This window comes from Phacochoerus africanus, chromosome 14 (assembly GCF_016906955.1).
Source record: "Phacochoerus africanus isolate WHEZ1 chromosome 14, ROS_Pafr_v1, whole genome shotgun sequence".
NCBI lineage: Eukaryota > Metazoa > Chordata > Mammalia > Artiodactyla > Suidae > Phacochoerus > Phacochoerus africanus.
Window position 1 is genome coordinate 26,621,549 of NC_062557.1, and position 24,019 is coordinate 26,645,567.

The window sequence follows — 24,019 nt, forward strand, 5'->3', positions numbered from 1 at the left end:
TCATATCTAATTTGTGGTCTGTGGCCCCCAGGCTGCTACCAAAGATGCTGGTGGGCACCAACAGATAGGCTTGCCCACCCCCGAGCCCAGAGCTGGAGGTCCCTGCTAATTCTGGGGACCTCTCAGGGAAGCAATTTCCCCAAGGCGCATGCACAGGTGGTGGGCAGCCTCAACCCTGACTCCAGAGCCAGCACCCCAACAACCTTAACCAAGGCCTCCTGCTCCACTCACAAGTCCTGTAACTTCTCCCACCCCACTGCCTCGGAGGCCCAGCCCGGGGAGGGGGAGGGGAGACGCCCTCTGTCTTCCCTCTCATCCCATTAAGTCTCCCCCGAATGAATTTTCCATCAACAAACGGTTCCTGGGCAGCGGTGGTGCCTGGTGCCAGGCCTCGTTGTGGGCAGTTACCGTCTCTACTCTAGAGGAGCTTCCAGAAGGAAAGAGGGACGCGCTATTCAATGCATCAAGTTCTGTGATGGGGGAGATTAAGGCTCCGGTGGGCTGCTGGAAGGGGACTTCTGACCCCTGCTCGGTGAGAAGAGCAATCGGGGAGACTTCCCAGAGGAAGTGACACGAGGAGGAGTCTGGAGGAAGGGTGCTGCAAGCAGAAGGCACGGCACTGCCATGGGCCAGAGGTGAGAGAGAGCTGAGGGCAGAGCCCACGGGAGCGGAGATGCTCTGAGGGAGCTCTTGGGGTGAAGGTGGGGAGGGTGACGTGACTAGACGTGTTTTTAGGAAGAGCTCCAGACGAGTGTGGAGGGTTGGTTGGAAAGGGATCAGGATGGAGGAGGGGTGCCCGCTAAGAGGCTGCCACAGACGTCAGGGTGGAGGTGACGGTAGCCAGGCCCTGGCCCTCGGCCGTGGTGTGAAAAAAGATGGCCAGATTGACGGGGATTTGGGAGAAGTCATAGGGCTTGGTGACCGATCGGCAGAGGGATAAGGGCTGGCCCGGGCTTCTGCTTGGCACTCCTGGCTGAGTGGTTTACTGTGGAACCAGGTGACTTTGCAATTCCCGGAGGGATCCTAGTAGGGATCCCCATTAGGGCGCTGGCTGTGTGGGGTCTGCTGGAGAGCATGCGCACACAGGCCAGGCCCAAACCCGACGGAAGATGCAGAGGACAGAGCTGATGAAAGAGCTGGAGGAGTTCCTGTCATGGCGCAGTGGTTAACGAATCCGACTAGGAACCATGAGGTTGAGGGTTCGATCCCTGGCCTTGCTCAGCGGGTTAACGATCCTGCGTTGCTGTGGCTCTGGTGTAGGCTGGTGGCTACAGCTCCGATTAGACCCCTAGCCTGGGAACCTCCATATACCGCGGAAGCGGCCCAAGAAACGGCAAAAAAAACCAAAAAAAAAAAAGAAGAAGAAGATGAAAGAAAGAGCTGGAGAAGGAGTAACCAGAGAGGTAGGAGGGAAACCAGGAGAGTAAGGCCCTCCAAAAGTCCCAAGGGGCCTCCTAAAGGAAGCATGACCTGGAGTTCCCGTCATGGCACAGTGGTTAACGAATCCGACTAGGAACCATGAGGTTGCGGGTTCGGTCCCTGGCCTTGCTCAGTGGGTTAAGGATCCGGTGTTGCCGTGAGCTGTGGTGTAGGTCACAGATGCAGCTTGGATCCCGTGTTGCTGTGGCTCTGGCGTAGGCCGGCGGCTATAGCTCCGACTCAACTCCTAGCCTGGGAACCTCCATGTGCCACGGGAGCGGCCCTAGAAAAGACAAAAAGACCAAAAAAAAAAAAAAAAGGAAGCATGGCCAATGGCTCCAGTGGTTTCAGGGGTGAGGTGGGGTGAGGTCTGAGAAGGGATGTGTGGTCTAGGGACCAAGAGAGTTTCGCCTCTCTCACCTCTGGCCTCATCATCTCTGTCCTGTCTCCCCTCCCGTGGACCCCTAGGCTCCCTCAGCATCCTTGCTCCCCCCCCACCCCCTTCTTTACCTCCTTCTTTCTCTGTGTACCCTCCTCTTCTCTCTGATCGGAAGAAGGCTCAATGGGAGTTCCCATTGTGGCTCAGTGGTTAACGAATCCAACTAGGATCCATGAGGATGTGGGTTCAATCCCCGGGCTCACTCAGTGGGTTAAGGATCTGGCATTGCCGTGAGCTGCCATGTAGGTTGCAGAAGCAGCTCAGATCCCATGTTGCTGTGGCTGTGGTTGCGGCTGTGGCCAGCAGCTGTAGCTCTGATTCGACCTCTAGGCTGGGAACTTCTATATGCTGCAGGAGCAGGTCTGGGGGGAAAAAAAATAAGAAGAGGAAGAAGAAGAGGAAGAGGAGAAAGAAGAAGAGGCAGAGGCAGAAGAGGAAGAAGAGGCAGAGGCAGAAGAAGGAGAAGAAAGAGGAACAGAAGAAGGCGGCTCAGTGTCCTTCTAAGGGAAACTTCATGCTGTCCCCACCCCACTCAGGTCTTGGTTGCCCTTTCCGGCTCCTGAGATCACGTCTGACCCCCAAGAACAACAATATCACATAGACTCCTCATCGGAGGAGTCCTCTTAGAAGCTAGGGCCGAGAGGAGCACACACCTCCATCTGGCCCCCAGAACAGTTCACTGCCTCCTCCAATTAAGCCCCCATGGGGTTCCAGGCTCCAGGACAGCTCCAGGCAAGCCTGGCCCCCAAGCCTTTTGGTTTAAAGCAGAGAGAAGCGATGACCCCAGAGAGTGACAGAAAAGACACAGAGAAAAAACTTTGTTAGATCCAGTGGAGGGATCCAAGTGGGCTTCATGGAGGAGGTGACCTTGGGAAGGGCCTTGGAAAACTAGCAGGATTTGTTCAAGTGACCCTGGGAGCCAAAGGGATTGCAGAAGGAGGGAATGTGGTGAGAAAGGGCGTGAAGGTAGAAAGAGGGCCCAATATTTGAGGGGCAGCCAATAGTTCAGGGTGACTGGTGGCCCCAAAAAGTAGGTCCAGAGGGGCCAGGAGGCTGAAAGGTGAAATCGCCCAGAACACCAGGGGAGAAGACTTCAGACTTTGTCCCCTGATGCCTCTTCTCCAGGGCTTTCTGATATGGTGCTGTTTATTCATTCATTCACTTGAGAAATATTTCTTGAGCCCCCACTATGTGCTTGGTAAGCACTGAAGATACTTTGAAGGACAGGATATAAAGTCCTTGCCATTTTCCAGCTTTTCTTTTTTTTTTTTTTTGTCTGTTTAGAGCCGTGCCCACGGCATATGGACATTCCCAGGCTAGGGGTCAAATCAGAGCTACAGCTGCCAGCCTATGCCACAGCCACAACAACACCAGTTCTGAGCCCCATCTGGGACCTACACTGCAGCTCACACCAACGCCGGATCCTTAACCCACTGAGCGGGTCCAGGGATCGAACCCATGTCCTCATGGATACTAGTCTGGTTTGTTACTGCTGAGCAACGACAGGAAATCCCATGATACAGTTTAAGTTCCAGCAAGAGACACAGACTGCAAAGATGTAAACAAATAGAAGACTAAAAATTAAGATCAGGGAGTTCCCATCATGGCTCAATGTTTAACGTATCTGACTAGCATATAAACGAGCAATTTAAAAATGAAAAGAAAAAACTCAGAGTTCCCGTGGTGGCTCAGCAGAAACGAATCCGCCTAGCATCCATGAGGACGCAGGTTCAGTCCCTGGCCTTGCTCAGTGGGTTAAGGATCCAGCGTTGCCGTGAGCAGTGGTCACAGACACAGCTTGGATCCCGAGTTGCTGTGGCTGTGGCATAGGCCAGCAGCTACAGCTCCAATTTGACCCCTAGCCTGGGAACCTCCATATGACTCAGGTGTGGCCCTAAAAAGCAAAAAAAAAAATTAAGATCAGGACAGAGGTTGTGACGAAAACAATGACTGGTGGCCACTCTGAAAGGAGAGTCTGTGTCCTGCTTCCGCTGGGACCAAGGGCTCCCAAGGGCGCAGCCAGCATCTTCTGCATCAGGCTGGGAGGCCAGCAGGGGAAGGACAGTGAGTAGAATAGCCGGGAGCAAGAGCTGATCTGGTCCAGAACCTCCCATGCAGGCTGCTGTTCCAGCCCGAGGACCCCCCCAGCAGAGACACCATCCCCCAGACCCCCACCCCACCATCATTACTTCTTTCAACCATCAGCTGGTTGCCTGGGGGCGTGAGGTGGGCTGGGACCCGTGACCTGGAGCCCAGGCCTTGGAGGAGACTGCAAACCACCACCTGCTCCTGGATGAGGTGGGGCCACAGGGGTCTGCGGGGGTCTCTGTGGAGGGACCCAGGGACCAAGGGCATTGAGGATCTCAGAAAGGACCCTCTCCCGGAGCCAGGCCAGAGTGGGGGGGCTTCCCTCTCTTCCTCCCTACCCAACCCCCACCCCATTAAACCCTTAAATTAACCTCAGCCCCACCCGGAGCTGGAGAGAGTGCCCCAAAATAAACCTTAAATTACATGCTGCCTGGGGGCAACCACCGCACTCCTTCCTCCCTCTCCAGTAAGCAGACCCGCCCTTCCCAGCGCTGGGGGCCCTCCCCCCAAATAGGCTATTTATACAGCTCCCCTCTTTGCTGTCTGGCCTTCTTGTCCTTGGGTGAGGCCCAAGCAGTCTACACAGCTCTCCCAGGAGGTGGAAGCGGGTGGGGAGGCTGTGAGACTCCAGAGACTGACAGGACCATAGGGATATAATTTAGAGTCCAAATCAGGATGCCTGGGGATGCTGCTAAGAGTTAATCCCAGCTATGGCTCAGATCTAGACTGTCCTGGGGTTTCCACTGTGGCTCAGTGGTAATGAACCTGACTAGTATCCACGAGGACGTGGGTTCAATCCCTGGACTCGCTCAGTGGGTTAGGGATCTGGCATTGCTGTGGCTCTGGTGTAAGCTGGCAGCTATAGCTCTGATTTGACCCCTAACCTGGGAATCTCCATATGCTGTGATTGCAGCCCTAAAAAGATTTAAAAAAAAAAAAAAAAAAAGATTAAGACTCCTGGGTGCACCAGGCATCTGGTCCCCCAGGAATGCAGCCCAGGCTCCAGCTTCCAAGAGCGCAGCCTTCCCAGAGGGGTGGGGGGGTGTGGAGGGGGAGGACTTGCTGCCTCCACCCCCTGGGGAGCAGTTCTGAAGACAGCGCAACCCCCCCCCACGCCCCCTGACAAGGGCGAGAGTGGCTCAGGACCCGGGGCAGAGAGGGGAACTGGGGGAGGTTCTCACCCCAGACAGCAGGGAGCTGAATGTGGCTCTTTGGAGACCACGGGCTCAGGACAAGGACTTTCTGATCACTCTGGGAACCTGGCTTCAGACTCTGGGCTGCTCCCCTCCGAGGACTGCAGAGGGCAGAGGGGACGGGAGGGAAAGGGCAAGAGAGACAAGAGAGGGAGAGACTGCATGGAGATGGATAATGACAGAGGAAGAGAGGCGAGCTTCCGGAGCCCAGTCTTACCACGTGGCACCCCCAGGCCTGGGCGCCTGCCCACCACCCACTGCCCCCTGTCTCCTCGGCCCCTCTCCCCTGCTCTCCAGGAGGGTGAGTGAAGGGCCTCCAGCCTGCCCCAGGAGAGGCCTCTCCTACTCCTCCATGCCCCCCAATTCTCTCCCCCCACCCTATCCCCGGGGAGCCTGCTCCACTCCCCCCAAAACCTGGCCTCTACCCGCCCTCAGGGAGGCTCCGTGGGGCTAAGCCTCCTCCTCCTCCCCCTTCGGCTGCCTGTTGGGGCACAGTGGCCAATCCAGAGAAAGGGCAGCAAACTAAATGTCTCCTTATCATCTGGGGTCAGTCCCAGAGGAGAGGTGGGGGGGCGGGGGGCTGAAAGGAAGGGGGAGGAGAGGAAGAGAGAATCTGGAAAAGACAGCGGGCTTCCCGCCTGGGGCACAGGAAGAGGGAGCAAGAGGACCCAGGGATTGAGTGGAGGGGGCGCTGGTTCTGCCGTCTGGAGGACCATGGACTCATCCAAGTTCACGTCCCATGGGGCTGATTTAAGGGATAGGGCTCCCCCTCTCTGGGCTTCACCCACGGATTGCAAGACGAGCGGATCAGCCAGTCAGGGCTGCGGGAAAATCCGCATTCACAGGGCAAGTGGGTGCTGAAACCCTGGGGGAGCCGGCTGGCTGTGTGTGCTGGTGGGGGCGGAGGAGGGGGAGTAGCGCAGGATCACGCCAGGGCTGCCTGAGAGGGGCGAGGACCTGGGGGGCAAAGAGGTGTCCAGGCACACACCAGACCAGGACTTCAGCAGCCCTCCTCGGAGGTGACAACTTGTCTCCCTGTGGAACTTGATTATCCGTCTGTGTACCACGGTCCCCAAGGCCCCCACCTGCCCAGAAGACACTGTTTATGGGGCCTGGAGCCTCAGACCTGTCATTTAGCTGGAAGAGGCAACCCGAGCCACAGTGCGCATTACGTGGGGAAGCTGTGCCCAGCTCGCGGCCGGCACCAGCCCAGACACTTAGTGCCCTGTTTACCCTGGCACGGGCAGCTGGCACAGGTGGGGCTCTCCAGGGAGGGCCCAGAGGCCTGGCCAGCAGACCCACCTGGAGGCCAAAGAGGAGGCCAGGACAGCAGCTCTGCGGAGCTAGGGGAGGGGGGTTGCCCAGGGCCCTTGCCTGCAGCCCGCTAGGCACTAGCCCCCCAAAGCCCAGCGGCCTCTCAGCGGCTCTGCAAGAGATCACAGGGCCCGGGCCCAGCAGGAGACACTGTTGCTCTGAAGATTCTGGAAACTTCCCCGGAGCCCCCTAGGAAGTGGGGAGGTTGGAGGAGGTGGAGGAAACCCCAGGACTTTGGAGCCCTGGTCCGGTGTGCCTGGACACCTCTTGAGTCCCCAGGTCCGAGGGACCCACCCTCAGCACTGAAAGGCACACGTGGCAGCTCCATCCCAGCCCCTCCCTCATCGCTACACAGCTGTCTCCACATTCTTTCTCTATCACACAGACGGCGAGAGCATAGCCCACAGCCCCCGACGGCCAGCACATAGCTGTCTACTACCCAGCTCACAGGAGGCAGACACAGCCTATGGGAGTCAGACACTGCCTGCAGGGGACAAACACAGCCTACAGGGGACAGACACTGCCTAAGGGGACAGACACAACCTACAGGGGACAGACACTGCCTACAGGGGACAGACACAGCCTATAGGGGACAGACGCAGCCTACAGGGGACAGACGCAGCCTACAGGGGTGCCTATAGGAGTCAGACACAGCCTATGGGAGACAGACACAGCATACAGGGGACAGACACAGCCTATAGGGGACAGACACAGCATACAGGGGACAGACACAGCCTATAGGGGACAGACACAGCCTATAGGGGACAGACACAGCCTATAGGGGACAGATGCAGCCTACAGGGAACAGACGCAGCCTACAGGGGACAGACGCAGCATACAGGGGACAGACACAGCATACAGGGGGCAGACACAGCCTACAGGGGACAGACACAGCAGCATACAGGAGTCATACACAGCCTATAGGAGACAGACGCAGCATACAGGGGACAGACGCAGCATACAGGGGACAGACGCAGCATACAGGGGACAGACGCAGCATACACGGGACAGACACAGCCTATGGGAGTCAGCCTATATGATGCTCATCCAAAGATACCCCTTTCCCACATGTAACCTACACTCCTAAACGCGCATTTGCACGCGCGCGCGCACACACACACACACACGCATGCGTGCATGCACAGAGACACACAGGCACCCATACACCCTTCTTCCAGCCCCCCACCGCCACCCCCAGAAGGGGGCCCCAGGAGGTCTAACACTTCAGTCCCAAGCTTCTCCCTGCTCCCATCTCCATTCCCTCTACCTCCTTGGCCTGCCCCCCTCCCCAGTCGCTGCCCCCCACCTTCAGCCTCCCTTTCTCTCTCTCTCTGAGAACCTGCTGGGCAGCCCCCTAGCTGGGCCCCTTGCCCTGCGGCCTCATCGCTCCTCTCCCCATCTGCACACAATGGGAAATGAGGGTTGTTGCACATCTGGGCGGCTCCCAGCAGCTACCATTCCACCAGCTTGCAGGCTTCTGGGGGCCGGGGGTTCCCGTGGAAGGGAAGCAGCAGCTGGCAGTGGCTCAGGGGCCTCACTTCCCTCTGCTCACCACCCCGCACAATGGATGGCCCACCCCTCCCCCTTCCAGGCTGAGTCATCTTTACAGCTGGAGCCTCAGCACATCTGGAAGAGCTGAAGCCTGTGCAGGCAGCTCCACGTGGACACCCCTCCCCCATATGGCAACTTACCGCCACCTCTACTAGCGGCTGGGTTCCGGCCCCTCAAACCCCACCTGGGCCAGGCCCCTGGTCACCTAGCAGGCAGGTGGTCACCCCAGTGTCAACCTTGGCAACACGGCATCCAAGGACCTCAGGGTCTCTCCCCAGGTAGGGCAGCGATGGCCTTGGGGGAGGCCAGGTCCCGGGCTGAGGGAGGCAGGCAAGCCGGGTGCTGAGCAGGCAGTGGTTTGGCCCAGCAGGCAGAGGGAGTTTATCCTGGCACCCGGCCCCGAAGCCAAACATCCTTCACTAACCTCGCAGACACATCAAAGCTGGCCAGGAAGGGGCCCTTCAGTAGAGGAAACCTGCAATCCTGGCAGCCTGACATCCTGGCTCCGGGCACAGGACCACCCTGTCCCACTCGGCAGCCTAGCCTCAGACTGGGCAAGGCTGTCCCGGAGGGGGTGGGCAGGAGAGGACACTTCGACCCCTTTCGTCTCCCTTTACCCCCACCCCCGTACCCCAGTGCTGCAGAGAAGGTGATGATTTGCCCTGGTGAGGGTGGCACAGCTGGCATCAGGACTTAGCTTTGGTCCCGAGAGCAGGCTCCCTCCCAAACTCGTCCCTTTCCCCCTCTGATGGGGGGCTCACTTTGTGCCCCAGCCTTGTAGCCACAGCCTGGAAGCTGAGCGTGTACCCACTTCACCTCCCCCCAACCCCAACCCCCACCCCAGGCTAGCATCTTCAGGAACAGACCTCTCCATGCAGATAACAGCAGGATGGAGAGGGCAGGGGGCTTAGCAGTTGGGAGAGGGATGAAGCTTCAGAAAATAGAAGCTGAAATGTAGTCGGAAAAGAACTGGGCTGCAAGCCACAGGCCTCTCTCCGGGGACAGCAGGGGCCGGGGAGGAAGAGGGGGCTATGAGGCGCTAACAAGGGAGGGAGGGGGTGCTAACAGGGCCACTGGGGTGAGGGGGATCCTGGAGGTAGCCCCCCTTAAAGGCTGGCCTGGTGATAAGGAAGCTGGTGGGGCTGCTGAGAGGCGGCTGCTGCATCCACGGGGGTGGGAGGCTGCGTGGTGTGCATACACGTATGTGCACACACGCTGCTTGTGCCCACCCACGCGTGCGTTGCACACAACTCCAGCCAAGTCTGTCCTCGGCTGGGGGCCAGATGATGTGGCTGCTTAGAGGAGCTCTGATGTTTGCAAAAGAAAGGGATCTCTGCTCACCTCGCCGCCCTGCCCCTTCTGCTCACACTCATTCTTTGCCTAACTCCCAGGTCCCTAAGAGGTAACCAGTTTCCGGGGTGTCCCAAGCTGGGCCTGCTCTGCATTTTAGTCTGAGTCCCTCAACACTTTAGATGCCTTCCCCTCCGTGTGCCCAGCCCTCAGAGGGGTTCCCCTTTCCACTGGTCACCCTGAACCCCCAGCTTGTTTGGAACTGGGAAGTTCTTCTGAAGTCTAACCACATTCCCTGTGACATTTGGATCTGAGCTGAGGCACCCACAAGCCCGGTGCAGAAGAGCCCTCTTTCAAGGGGCCAACAAGGAGTTCCCATCCTGGCGCAGTGCTTAACGAATCCAACTAGGAACCATGAGGTTGCGGGTTCGATCCCTGCCCTTGCTCAGTGGGTTAAGGATCCGGTGTTGCTGTGAGCTGTGGTGTGGGTCGCAGACACGGCTCAGATCCCGCGTTGCTGTGGCTCTGGTGTAGGCTGGCAGCTACAGCTCCGATTTGACCCCTAGCCTGGGAACTTCCATATGCTGCGGGAGCGGCCCTAGAAAAGGCAAAAAGACAAAGAAATAAAATAAAATAAAAATCAAGGGGCCAACAAGAGCAGAGCTAGAAAATGGGGGTCCTAGGGCGATCCTCAACCCCTTTCTTCTCTCTAACTGCAGAGTTCCTGTCCCAGATTCAACACTGAGGGCAGGGGTGGGGGTGTAGAGAGGGCGCAGGGCAGAGAAGACGGGGGCCGGCGCGGGGAGAAGGAGCCCCAGAACCAGGGGACCAGCTGAGGGGGACTCTCAAGACCCTTCACTTCAGTTAGCCCCTCCCATCTGTGCTCCCTCTGCCACCCCCACAGCCAAAGCGCATTAGCTCAACCTTCCCTCTGGGAGCTGTTTCTCTTCCCTCCCCTGGCCGTGCCCCGGAAACCTACACTTTAGAAGGATAATGGCTCCCAAATGCCGTTTTTTGTCTCTGCTAAGACTCTAAGAAGGTGAGCATTTGTCGTGCTCCTTCAACCTATCCATTAGGATAATAAGCTCCCTGCAAGGCCGTCGTTAATTGGCAGGTGGCACGCCTCCCTCCAACTTCCTGGCCCGCAGGTTGGTGGCTCAGACCTGGGGTCCATTCAAGAAGTCACCCCCTTGAAGTTCCTGTTGTGGCGCAGTGGTTAATGAATCTGACTAGGAACCATGAGGTTGCGGGTTCAATCTCTGGCCTTGCACAGTGGGTTAAGGATCCAGCGTTGCTGTGAGCTGTGGTGTAGATTGCAGACGCGGCTTGGATCCCGCGTTGCTGTGGCTCTGGCATAGGCCGGCAGCAAAAGCTTCGATTAGACCCCTAGCCTGGGAACCTCCATATGCCGCGGGAGCAGCCCAAGAAAAGGCAAAAAAAAAAGTCACCCCCTCGCCCCTACCTCCATCACCTCGAATAAGTGAGGGGCCCATGGGTTTCCGTGTTCAAAGAGATGCTGGGAAGGCGACTCAGGCCCTGGTCTCATGGCCAAGAATTGCTATTGGCAACCTAGCGTGTATCCTGCCTCTCTTGGAAGGTGGACCGGGAGCCAAGCATTCCTTGCCGGCCACCCCCTTGAAGTTGCTCAATCCCTGGGGAACCCTCTCACTCACCTGGGGGTCTGTGTAGCCTTGGGGAGGGGACAGGAAGCAGAAGAGGTGGCTTCCCCAGACCACACAGCCCACGAAGATGGGGAGCCCGATCAGGATGGGTCTCGGCCCCACTGGGGGGGGGGGGGGACGGGGAAGAGCGCTCCAGCAAGGACTCTGGGAATTCATCCCCTATCCCTTGGAGAAATCTGGCTCCTGACCCTGGGAGGCCCCCAACCAGCTTCAACTCAGTGACAACAGAGCCTGTGTTTACTTGGAAAAAAGCACCATGGGAAAGGAAAGCTGAATCAGAACTGGGCCGGCCCCCGCAGCCTGCTGGGAACATGAGGACATGTACACACATCTTCAAGGCAGAACCGCCCAGGGTGTCAGAGAGGCCCAGAGGAAAGGCCTGGGTGGGGGCGAGCAGGGAGCAGGCCATCACTTCCTGCAGGAGGATCCAAGTCCCGGGAGGCTTCCTGGAGGAGGTGGTATGCGAGCTGAGCCTGGAAGGATGGAGGAGCATTTGTCAGGTTTCCAGGGAGGGCATGGGGCAGGTGTGCTGGGTGCAGGGGAAAGGAGGGAAGCAGAAAGGGTGGGGCATGTGGCTGGGGAGCCCGTGGGCAGGGCAGGGAGAAGGGTCAGGAGAGGGAGCAGTGAGGACAGGTGGGGCTGGTTTTGAAGGACCCCAAGGTCTCCCCGAGATGGGACTTTATTCAGGAAGAAGTGGGGAGCCTCTGGAAGTCAGGGAGCAAGAGAGTGACATGTCCCCTCAGGGGTGAGGTTGGAGGCTATGAGGACAGCCGTGATGGACCTGGGGAGCCACACAGGACGGGGGCAGTCAGTGGCAGGGGGGAAACTGATAAATACGGTCCCCAGTCCCCCCTGAGCTCTCAGCCTGAGGTCTAGGGGACCCACACTGTGAGGCCAGCCCAGGCAGTGCCCCGCAGTGAGGGAAGAGAAGTGGGGGACAAGCCAGGAAGAGAGAGAACTGCTCAAATCTCTGGACCCAGCACCACTGCCTCATCTGGTCCCCTGTGGCCCTCCAGGAGTAATCAAGGTCACCCTCTGAGGTCCGTCACCCACCCCACCCCCTCCCTGACCTGGCCCTGGAGTGGGGGCCCAGAGAACTTAATGGACAGCAGGGGGGGCTAGTGAGCAGGGCATTCTGGGGAACTTGGAGCTGGACTCTGGTGACCCATCTAAAAGGGCTGAGAACAGTTCGCAGAGGGAAGCCATGAGACCCTTAATTCCTTGGCACCTCATTCTGCCTCTACGAGAAATGGAGAGAAAGGGCTTTGGGTCCATTTCCTCTGCTGGGAGTGAAACATTTTTTGTGTTTTTTTTTCTGTCTTTTGTCTTTTTAGGGCCGCACCTGCGGCCAATGGAGGTTCCCAGGCTAGGAGTCAAATGGCAGCTGAAGCCACCAGCCTATGCCACAGCCACAGCAACTTGGGGAACGAGCTCCATCTGCAACCTACACCACAGCTCATGGCAATACTGGATCCTTAACCCACTGACCCAGGTCAGGGATCGAACCCATGTCCTTGTGGATGTTAGTCCAGTTTGCTAACCGCTGAGCCACGATGGGAACTCCTTTTGTGTACTACGATTAAGATAATATGTATTTACCATTACTCTATGCTAGACACCGAGGTACTTATTTTATCCTCACAATGACCCCATGTGATGAGGGAGGTCCTGTTTATTCACCTCTGCACCCCCTTCACAGATGAGTTTAGAAAGGCACAGACAGGAGTTCCCTTGCGGTGCAGCAGGTTAAGGATCTGGCATTGTCACTGCAGCAGCTCTGAAAAACAAAATGAAACAAAAAAGAAGTTCCCGTCATGGCCCAGTAGAAACGAATCTGACTAGCATCCATGAGAACACAGGTTCGATCCTTGGCCTTGCTCAGTGGGTTAAGGATCTGGCATTGCCATGAGCTGTGGTGTAGGTCGCAGACGTGGCTTGGATCCCGCATTGCTGTGGCTGTGGAGTAGGCCGGCAGCTGCAGCTCCAATTCGACCTGTGGCCTGGGAACCTCCATATGCTGCAAGTGTGGCCCTAAAAAGACAAAAACAAAAACAAAAAAAAGAAAGACGCAGCGAAATTTGGTTTCTTTGACTAAAGTTGCACGGCACACCATAGCAAGTAGCACACTTGCTAACACAACATCGTACGGGCAGAGCAGGGTTAGAGCAGGACATTTGGGACTTTGGAAAGATCCCAGCCCAGTGCCATAAACCATTTATGGGTATCAGTGTCCATTACCGTATGGTGGGTAGGAGGGGAACCCAGCCTGGCTCTTGCCCCCTTCCAGAGCCTGGCCCCCGGGGCTGGCCTGAGCCAGTCTGCACAAGGCCTCCCACTGCAGCTCCCAGCAAATAGTTCCTCCACCCCAGGCAGCAGCTCCCCAGGCCTGCCATATGTGCAGCCTCTGAGGCTGCCGCTGGGTGTGGGGTCTTCAGACCTGCATGGTCAGGTCCTCACTCAGCCCCACTGTCCCTGGTGACTTGGCCTTTCTGCCCCTCTGGGCTCCAGCTGGCTTCTCTGAGAAGGGAGCGGGTGGCCCAGCTGATCCCCCAAGGCCCTTCCAGCTGGGGCCCTTGTCAGACACACAATCAGCTCCTTCTTTAGTGAATGGGGCCAGGGAGACTCAAGTGAGCGCAGACATCGCAGCTCTGTTCCTCTTGGGAAACCCCAGAGGGAGCAGAAGGTGTGGAATCTAGAAGGACCGACTGATTGCACAAGGTCTCCGGGGCTCCCTGCCCCCGTGTCCCCAGACATCTGCACATGACCGTGCACACATGCACACTTCCCACCCACTGCCTGATTAAGTGTGGAAGGCAAGGCACTGTCCTTGTCCGGGACCCTCCTGCCTCTCGACAAGAACAGGCCCCCGTCTGCTCTGTCTGGGGCCCCCACCATTGCAACCCCAGCCCCACCGGACCTCATCCACCAAGAAGGCTGGGGCCCTCGGACAACAGGGCTCGATGTTCTCGGCCTGAGCAGGGACGGCCCACCTCCGAGCCCTTCACCCTATTTCCATCTGCAGAAAGGAGCCTAGAAAGGAAGTCTGAGGTCATGAAAAAACGGGGGATCCAGAGGCAGGTTCCAGAAGCCCTCTGGACTCTGCCCAGGGCTTGCTTTCCCACTGGAGAGATGCGGGGCAGGGGGTAGAGCCCCTGTTCTCCTAGGACATTTTAGAGATGTGGGAGACTGGCCAGATTTTTCTTTTCTTTGTAATTATAGTTAATTTACAATGTTGTGCCAATTTCAGCTGTACAGCAAGGGGACCCAGTCATACACATATATGTTTCTTCTCATATTATCTTCCATCATATTCTATGTTCTAATAGTTTAGAAAGGCACATTCTAATAGTTTAGAATAGAGCTATACAGTAGGCTCTCTTTGTTCCTCCATTCCTTTTTTTTTTTTTTTTTTGGTCTTTTTAGGGCCACACCTGCAGCAGCATATGGAGGTTCCCAGGCTAGGGGTCTCATTGGAGCTGTAGCTGCCAGCCCCACACCACAGACACAGCAGCACCAGATCCGAGCCACGTCTACGACCTACAGCACAGCTCAAGGCAACACCGGAGCCTTAACCCACTGAGTAAGGCCAGGGATCGAAATTGTGTCCTCATGGATGCTGGTCAAATTTGCTTCCTGAGCCATGACGGGGACTCCTGTTTATCCATCTAAATGTAATCGTTTGTATCTACTAACCCCAAACTCCCAGTCCATCCCATTCGATCCTTCTCCCCCTTGGCGGGTTGCTGGTTTTAACAAATAGATACAGGACACCCAGCTAAATTAGAATTTCGGATAGACAACAAATAAATTTTAGTATGTCCCCAATATTGCACAGGACATATTTATCTATACTAAAAAGTTATTCATTGTTTATCCGAAGTTCAAATTTAACCGGGCATCCTGTCTGTGGTCTGGTAACCCTACATCTGTGTCAACTGGATGCCAGAGGAAACAAGGCCACCCTCCTGCCCTCCTCCCGCTCCTCCTCAGGGCACCGATCTGCCTGGTTCCTTCACCTCCTCGGCCTCTCTTGTCTACCCCTCAAAGCTCCTCCATGCCCTTCTCAGCACCCTCATTCCACCTGCTAAGATAAGCTCTTCCCCTAAGCTCACGCATCTTCCTCTGCTCTATAGGCCAAACTTCTGCAGGGCTCCAGGCCTGGGCAGAGGGGCAGGGTGTTTGGGGGAGACACCTCAAGCCTTGAGTATGGAAGCAAAGGGAAGCAACAATGTCACTAAGGAAGCAGCAGTGTGGGTGCTGCGAGGAAAAAGCTCTAGCAGTCTCTGGACTAGGGTCCCCTTGGCAGAAGGGGGGCTGGGTTCAAAGCCAACTGCAGGGGCCAAGGGACGACACCCCCTGCTATTCTTCTCCGAGATCAGTCACCAGGAACTGCCAAAGAGAGGGCATTTTCTGAGGCCAGACCCCAGTTCCACTTGGATCAGGAGACTGGAAGATTCTGTCCTTAGGAGCCAAGAGATAATGAGAAACAGAGACAGGGAAAAACAGAGAGACCAGGGAGAGATATACTGCGAGAGAGACCAGGAGGGTTGGAGAGCAAAAGACCCAGAGCCAGGGAGACACAGGACCAAACCAGAGGCAAGGGAAATGGAAACAGAAAAACAGATTCCTCCAGTGAGACAGAAATAAGCAAAGAGGAGACACAGAGATGGGAAAACAGGGAACACTAAGGCATGGAGAGAAAGTGCGTAGAGAAAGAAATGGGGAGATATTGAAACAGGAAGACAGAGATGGGGAGACCTGGGGAGAGGTTGCACAGAGATAACACGTCGGAGAGAGATGAGAAACAGCGAGAAGGAGAAAGCGGTGAGAGAAAACAAAAAAGCCAGAGAGGGCGGCTGTCCCTTCTTACTAGGTTGGGACGAGTTTTCCGTAGTAAAGTCAGAACTGAGGGGCAGCAGGAGACGTCTCATACCTAAGCACCGAGCCTCCCCCGACTTCCCCCAGGTCAGGGAGCAGCACTCCCCCCCCCCGTCACCCCCGCCCCAGGGGTCCCGGCTCCGACTCTCCACCTCGCGCAAGGTCTTCTCCATACGTCCCATCTGTGTTTGGGCGTCTGGCTCTCACCCTCCGCCAATCGCCCACCGAGACTGCTTCCCACCCCACCCTCCAGCCAGGTCCCCCGGGGAGGGAGCCCGGGGAGATCCGCCCCAAGCCCCGGGTCCCGCGCCGCCAGGCTCCGGGGGAATCGCGAGTTGAACGATGCTGCCACCTGCTGGCAAGATCTGGAAAGCACAGCGTGCCTCGAGGGCTGGGCGCTGCCGCCCCGGGTCGGAATCCGGTGGCTCCTGGCCCAGCCCGCCTCCGCGGGGTCTTTCCAGGAATCTGGATGGGCCTGCTCGCCTGCGCCCCATCTCTCCTGGCTGCCGCTCTGCCCCAGTTCAGGACCCAGGGACTAGTCTCTGAATGCTGGGGTCTTCATTTTCCCTGTAGTCAAACGGAGGAAGTGTACCAACACCTCCTCCCAGGATGTGGAGTGGGGGGCACGAATGTGCTGGTAATGAGCTCCAGGTTCTCCTTCCCAAGAAATCTGCCAGGCCGCCCCTCCCTCCTCATAAAAAAAAAGGACGCCTAGCCCCACCAGGTCCTTCGCCTCCCCTCTCTCAACCTCTGCCCCCCAGAAGTCCTTATGGGAAGGGACTTCCAGTGGTCCAGCTCCCTCATCTGATAGGTGCGACCAGTCCCTATCTTTTTTTTTTTTTTTTTTTTTGGCTTTTTGGGGCCGCACCAGGGGCATATGGAGGTTCCCAGGCTAGGGGTCTAATCCGAGCTACAGAGCTACAGCTGCCAGCCTACACCACAGCCACAGCAATGCAGAATCCCAGCCTCGTCTGTGACCTACACTAGAGCTAACGGGCAACGCCCAAGCCTTGACCCACTGAGCAAGGCCAGGGATCGAACCTGCAACCTCCTGGTTCCTAGTGGATTGCTTCCACTGCGCCACAAGGGGAACTCCCGCCAGTCCCTATCATAAGCCTAGGACCGCTTAGGGGGTGGAACAGTTGGGGTTGGGAAGGGGTAGTTCAGCTGTCTTGAACTGATGCCACAATATTTTTCATCAGATAATCCTTTCTACCTCTCAATTCCCCAAACCGTTCCCAGACGTCTTCCCTTCCCCTCCCCCCTCCCCCTTCCCCCTCCCCCTTCCCCCCTCCCCTCCTCCTCCCTCCTCCCCTCCCCCCTCCTCACCTCCGCCCCTCCCTTCCTCTTCTGGGTTGGCCTTTCCCCGGGTGCATCAGCTCCGCCCCCAACCCAAGGCAGGGCCCTATAGGTGGAGAGTCGTGGGAGAGGTCACGGCCCCGCCCTCTCCTCTCCTCCCCTCCACACGGAAGCTCAGTGGCCCCCCTGCCAGGATGTCTGACACCTGGGTCCTCTGCCTCGTGCCCACCTTGCTGCTTGCCCTGCCGGCTGGCCTCCAACAGGTGAGCTTTTTGGGAGGTAAGCCGGTTAGATTTTGGGGGGCCCTACCCTTGTGGGTCAGGGGCCCCGCTTCTGGCTCTGGATCACCACCTACTATGGTCAGGATTTCCTCATGACCACACGTATTTAGCAACTTCCTTTCTCTTTTGGCCCGGGAGGTGGAGGTGAGGGCAGTGGAAGGAGGTCCTGAGAAGGCCTGGGTTCCTTCACCTCGTGAGGAGGCAGGGGCGGGGGAGACTGTGTCGTGGGACCTGCGCCGCCTGACACCTAGTGCCTCTCTGAGTGGGGACTTTGATCCTGGCGTCGTTAGTCTCGTTAGTCTTGTCTCGTTCTTGCTCCTTCCTGCTGTGTCAGAAAGCAGAGACTGGGGGCCGGGGCGGCAGTGGTGGGGGGGTGTGTCTAAGGTCTGGACGCCTGGCCAGCCTGTTCCCCCCCCCCCCAGCTCTGTGCTCCTAGTGCTGGGGATGACCTTGGGAAGGCCCTGCCCCTCTCTGGGACTGTTTCTCTCTGCGTGCCCTGGAGGAAAGGAGGCTCCTTTGTCCCTTTCTAGGTGCCGGGTGATAGGATTTGATCCGGCTGCCTGACCCCAGGCTGGGGTGACCTCTGGAATCTGTGATTTCTGAAGTGAGGCAGGGTTTCAGCACCCCTTTATCCCGCCCCTGACTCCAGTAATGGGGGCAGTCTATCCAATTCTGGGGTGGGAGATGATCCTAGAAACTGACATGGGTCTAGAACACGGTTTTTAAATTACTTCTGTGTCAGAGTCCGAAGGAAGTTGCAGGCCTGCTTCCCACGTTCATGAACTTGTGCTGAGCCGCTCTGCCCCACCCCACCCCAAGCCCTGCTCTTCCTTCTCTATCACCAGGCTGTGGGTTTGTGCCAGCTCTAGGCTGAGCATCCTCTGGTCGATTCCTCCCAACCACTGCAGGGGGCAGGCAGTTGATGCTCCCTGTTCACATGTAAGCAGTTGCCGAAGATTATCCCAACACTTGATAAAACACAGGCTCTGAACCACCTCAGATAAGACCATCCTCTGTTTACAACAGGATGGTAGGGGGAGGAGTTCCCTGGTGGTTCAATGGGTTAAGGGTCTGGCATTGTCACTGTTGTGGCTCAGGTTCAATCCCTGGCCCAGGGAACTTCCACATGCTACAGGTACAGCCAAAACAAAACAAAACAAAACAAAATGGGGTGGTGGGAGAATCTGGGAAAGTGTCCTCTACTCCTCACAGGAGTGCAGGATTATTATTATTATTACTATTATTTTGCTTTTTAGGGCCACAGGTACGGCATATGGAAGTTCCCAGGCTAGGGGTCAAATTGGAGCTGCAGCTGCCAGCCCCAGCCCCAGCCCCAGCCACAACCACACCAACTCAGGATCTGAGCCGCCTCTGCGACCTACACCACAGCTCACAGCAATGCTGGATCCTTAACCCACTCACTGAGGCCAGGGATGGAATCCCCATCCTCATGGATACTGGTTGGGTTTGTTACTACTGAGCCACAATGGAAACTCCTTAATTTATTAAAGTAATTGTTCATTGTCTTTCTTAGTTAGGGGCCAGGAGGCGGGGGAGGGACAGGGGCTAGAATCTGAGGGGAAGGGAGTACCCTGAGTGCCTGAATCCCTTTGGGGGTCCCCAACTCTGCAGTCATTCCAGGGTGCTGTGTGGCCCTCAGCCTCAGGGTGCTGTGTGGGCCATTCCTGCTGGGGTTTATCCCTGCTCCTGAGCCCACTGGCCAAGACTTGGGAGAAGGGGCTGTACGTGCAGGACAGAGCACATAACGGGGGTTTCAGCCCAACTGTTAGTGGCTGTGATTGGTCTTCTTGGTTTTACTATTGTTGTCAGTGGCCATCAAAATGTTATTTCTGGAATTCCCATTGTGGTGCGGCGGAAACGAATCTTACTAGGAACCATGAGGGTGTGGGTTCGATCCCTGGCCTTGATCAGTGGGTTAAAGATCTGGTGTTGCCGTGAGCTGTGGTATAGGTCGCAGATGCAGCTCGGGTTAGACCCCTAGCCTGGGAACCTCCATATGCCGCAGGTGCGGCCCTAGAAAGCAAAAAAAAAAAAAAAAAAAAGTTATTTCCAAGTCTTTGGTCTGACCACTGTTGGCTTCTTATTCTTTCTTGAGTGTGGCTGCTTGGTCCCCCCACCCCGAGGTTAGAGTGGGGGGACAGATAACCACACATTTTGCCCCACCCCCACCCCGGTCTGAGAGCTGCCAGGATGAAATGAGACCCAGTGGTCAATGCATGCTTTTTCATTCATTCTGCCTCTGCTGTTATCATGAGTGTTGATTTTCAACACAAATCCCTTCCTGGGTGAAGTTTACATTCTACTGAAGAGACAGAAAAGTAACAAGATAAAGTAAAAGCATATTAGATGTTGATAAGAGCTATGCAGAGACAGGAGGTGCAATTAGAGGAAAAGGGATGCTTTGGGGAAGTGGGTGTAATTTTACATATGATGGTCAGACGTTCCCGTTATGGCTCAACAGTAACGAACCTGACTAGTATCCACGAGGATGTGGGTTCAAGCCCTGGCCTCATTCAGTGGGTTAAGGATCTGGTGATGCCGTGAGCTGCGGCGTAGGTCTCGGACACAGCTCAGATCCTGCGTGGCTGTGGCTGTGGCATAGACTGGCAGCTATAGTTCTGATTCAACCCCTAGTCTGGGAACTTCCATATGCTGCAGGTGCAGCCCTAAGAAGCAAAATAAATAAAGAAATAAGACCGTCAGAGAGGGAGGTGCTGGAGCCAGCCTCTCAGATACCTGAGGGAAGAACATTTCAAACAGGGCTGGTACACATATTTGCTCTTGATCAGGTCAAATTCTATGATAGCCCTAACCTACAGAACTAGTACAGAAGAGGGAGGGAAGGAGGAGGAGCTGATTCCAGAGAGGGGGGTCCAGTGCTCCTCAGAGCCAGGAGGACCCTCCAGCCCCCAGCCCCGGGCAGGGACCAGAGGGATGAATGGAAATTCAGAAGCCCTGAGCCCTAAGAAGAGGGCCCGCCCCTGCAGGCAGGTGCAAGATAGCCGAGTGTGTGCAGGGAACTCCCAGTGGGTGTGTGTGCAAGAAGGGGAGACCGGTAGGGCTGGACGTGGGCAGGGGTGGGGGCGGGGCCCCCAGCAAAGTTGTGAGTGATCGGATTTGTTGGATAGGAGCTCAGCCAACGTGTTACAAATGGCAAGTGAGGGGAGAGCCCTGGCATCCTGCCCGTGATGGGGTTGGATTGGAAGGTTGGGGAGACGGCACGAGTTTCTGGACCTGGGGGTGAGCCGGTGCGGTGGGAGGTGCGGTGAGGAGAGGAAGGAGCTGGGGCTCCAGCCACTGACCTGGGGAACATGTGGAGTCAGGTGGAGGACAGGCTTGGGGGCCGATGGGGACCTGCTGGCCGTGAGGGACCTGGGTAGCATCTGGGTGGAAGCCCCCCCCCCCCCGCGCGCGCGCGCGCCCCCCAGTGTGTGACCCACGCCTCTGCCTCTTTTCTTCCACAGGCTGCAGCCACGTGTGCTCCCTTCCTGTAAGTCCGGGATTTGGGCTGTCCCTTCCAGTGTGCGGAGGAGACACCCCACATCCTGCCTTGGCTGCCTTCATCTTCCTCCGCCACTCCCCTTCTAGCCTGAATCCACCCCCTCCCTCCCTCCACCAGCCAACCCAGGGGCAGTTTCATCCTTCTCACTGCAGGCTTAGACCATCTCCCCTCAGAGGGTACCCTGGAAGCAGGAGCTAACACTCTTAATAGATATAAATACGAAGAAACCGAAGCACAGGGAGGAGGGGCTGACGGGGGTGGGCTCTGGGCAGAAAAATATTTCCACCCAGACAGCACTGGATGTTCCAGGAACACCCTCTTTCCCCCCACCCCACCCCATGGGCACCAGAAACAGCTCACTCCTCCTGGAGTTAGCTGCGGACCCTCCCCACTGCCCCCCCCCCCATCTCCTCGGAGTGATGCTGAAGCCACTGCAACACTCTTTCCCCACACCCGCCCCCTGAGATTGACAGGACATTCATTACACCCATTTTATAGATGAGGAAGGTGAGGCCCAGGAAGGGCCACAAGGCCAGCAGTGAGCTGAGCCTGAAACCCAGGTCCTGGCCCAGCCTCAGGTTCTTCCCGCTGAGCCCGCAGGGGGAGCCGGTACCCCGACTCTGCTAGGGGTGGGGCTTGTGCCCTGAGTGCATGGATAAGTTTTGAGAAGCTGGGATCCTGCCGCCTCCCCACCTTGGTACCAACAGCCCTCTCTCTGCCCCCGCCCCCACCCCCCAGCACCTGCCCTAAAGGATTTAAGTGTTGTGGTGACACATGCTGCCCAGAATACCAGCGGGAGCCCTTTGGGTTCTTCTCTGGCCCCTTCAGGTGAGCCTAGGGCACAGGGGCACCATCCTCTGAGGAGTCTGGTCTACACAGGACTGGGCTGGACTTCCTGCTGATGGGGTGGGTGTAGGGAAAGGAAGGGACCGGGGTGCGGTGGGATGTTCTGAAGCCTCAGGGTGATGGTGGTGGCTTCTCTTCCCAGGATCTTTGTCATCATCTTCCTGATTTTCATATCGCTCATGTGCATCTGTGGCCTGGCTAAGCACATCTTCCGCAACTGCAGAGAGCCAGAGCATGAGCCCCCCATGGAGCATGAGGGGCCCCCGGAACTGCCCTCCCTTGCTCCCGAAGAGAGGGTCATAGCACCCATTTCGGACTCCCCACCCCCCTACAGCGAGGTGGGTATCCATCCTCATCCCCGCTCTGGCCTCTGTGCCTCCTTATTCAGACTTTGAAGAGTTCTCTTGTGATGCAGCAGGTTAAGGATCTGGCATTCGCCCCTGCAGCAGCTTGGGTCGCTGCTGTGGCATAGGTTCAATCCCTGGCCAGGGAACTTCCATATGCCACAGGCATGGCCAAAGGAAAAAAAAAAAACAAAAGTTGGTTTTGTTTTGGTTTTGGGTTTTGGGGTTTTTTGGTGTTGTTGTTGTTGTTGTTGTTTTGCTTTTTGGGGCTGCCCTTGCAGCCTATGGAAGTTCCCAGGCTAGGGGTCGAATTGGAGCTGCAGCTGGTGGCCTGCACCACAGCCACAGCAACTTGGGATCGGAGCTGCATCTGCGACCTACACCACAGCTCACAGCAACACTGGATCCATAACCCAGTGAGGGAGGCCAGGGATTGAACCCACGTCTTCATGGATACTAGTTGGGTTTGTTACCAATGAGCCACGAGGGAACTCCCGAAAAGATTTTTGAAGCAAGAGGGACAGTGGAGGGCGTCCTTACACCATGCCCCGGACCCTAAGGAGAGCTCTGCACCCAGCAGCAGGTCACCGTTCTCCCTGGTAAATGTGCTACCACCAGCACACGGGTGGTGACAGCCAGGGGCAGGTCCTGAGAAGACCCTGTGTCCCTCGTCTCCCTGCAGGTTATTCTGAAGCCGGAACTGGGCCTGCCTCCCACGGAGCCACCCCCTCCATACAGCTGCAGGCCTGAAGAATACACCAGGGCATGCAGAGGCATCGACAACCCAGCCTTCTGAGCCACCTCCTGCCTGGAACCCTCCTGTCATCAGTCACCTCCTCTCCAAGACCTCCTGGATCAAGCCAGAGACTCCTGGGACCAACCGCCTAGAAGGTCCTGCCACACCTCTGGCCATTCTCAGTTTTAACTTATTGCTTTTCCTACCCCTGTTCCAGGCCTGTGGCCTCACTAGTCCCAAGAGCTGATCTGGAGGGACCCCCTCCTACCGCCCCCACCCCATGCCAAGTTCGAGGCTGCCAGGAGGAAAATGTGAATAGTTGGAGGGGCCCAGGAGTGAATGGGCCACTCTGAGGAGTGGAGACCGCTTCCAGAACGTCGGCTGGGCCGCCAGCTCTGAGATGTGTTGGGGGGCACTGATGTACTCGGGGAGACAGGGCTGCATGGCACTGATGTACTCGGGGAGACAGGGCTGCATGAGCTCTGAGCCACCTGATTCCACCCCAATAGGGAAGACGCCCTGTTCCCTCCCCTCCCAACACATGCACTCACTAAAGCTCAGTTGCTTGTTGCTGTGTCTGTCTCTGTGTGGGGAGGTGAGCCCAGGCCCTGCTGGGGCATTAGGTGGGGGGGGGGGGGGGCAGTGCGCCTGAAACCCCATCATTGATGAGGCTGAGAGCTCAGTACATCTGTGGGCCACCCTCCAGAGAGGGTCTTTGTAGATGCTTTGACTTCTGGTCCCTTTTTTTTTGCTTTTTTAGGGCCACACCTGCCACATATGGAGGCTCCCAGGGTAGGGATTCAATCAGAGCTGTAGCCGCCAGCCTACACCGCAGCCACAGCAATGAAGGATCCGAGCCACATCTGTGTCCTACACCACAGCTCACGGCAACGCCGGATCCTTAACCCACTGAGAAGGCCAGGGATCGAACCTTCATCCTCATGGATGCTAGTCAGATTTGTTTGATGGGGACGTTGAACAAAAAAAAATTTTTTTTTTAAATGCACAAAACCCATAGTTTTCTCATGGCCCCGCAATGAAGGATCTGGCACCGTCATTGCTGTGGCGCTGGTTTGATCCTTGGCCTGGGGAGCTTCCAAATGCCAAAATATAATAAAATGCACACGACCCAGCAA

The 24,019-nt window shown here is 56.8% G+C and overlaps 1 protein-coding gene and 1 long non-coding RNA gene across 3 annotated transcripts; one reads left to right on the forward strand and one right to left on the reverse strand.

The window, feature by feature from the left end:
* The first annotated feature begins 375 nt into the window (after positions 1–375).
* On the forward strand, positions 376–23,453 carry TMEM92 (transmembrane protein 92). Of its 2 annotated transcripts, XM_047758645.1 has the most exons (6): positions 376–635; positions 17,327–17,416; positions 20,920–20,945; positions 21,696–21,785; positions 21,946–22,141; positions 22,830–23,453. In XM_047758645.1, exons 2-6 carry the CDS (start codon positions 17,348–17,350, stop codon positions 22,941–22,943), a joined length of 495 nt encoding a protein of 164 aa, XP_047614601.1. In that variant the 5' UTR covers positions 376–635; positions 17,327–17,347; the 3' UTR covers positions 22,944–23,453. The 2 variants fall into 2 exon arrangements, with proteins under 2 accessions (XP_047614601.1, XP_047614600.1); XM_047758644.1 differs by lacking the exon at positions 376–635 and having other exon boundaries at positions 17,197–17,416.
* Positions 11,203–16,104, reverse strand: LOC125114960 (uncharacterized). Its single transcript, XR_007131953.1, has 3 exons — positions 16,007–16,104; positions 12,657–12,753; positions 11,203–11,449 (listed from the first exon to the last, which is right to left on the reverse strand). It is a non-coding gene; the product is annotated as an uncharacterized LOC125114960 (long non-coding RNA).
* Positions 23,454–24,019: the final 566 nt, after the last annotated feature.

What these genes read in the sequence shown, in the direction of transcription:
- TMEM92 (XM_047758645.1), top strand. Translation starts at nt 17,348, where the DNA reads ATGTCTGACACCTGGGTCCTCTGCCTCGTGCCCACCTTGCTGCTTGCC. An exon ending in TGCCGGCTGGCCTCCAACAG is followed by an intron (nt 17,417 to 20,919) that starts GTGAGCTTTTTG and finishes TTTCTTCCACAG; the next exon opens with GCTGCAGCCACGTGTGCTCC. An exon ending in CCCCACCCCCCTACAGCGAG is followed by an intron (nt 22,142 to 22,829) that starts GTGGGTATCCAT and finishes GTCTCCCTGCAG; the next exon opens with GTTATTCTGAAGCCGGAACT.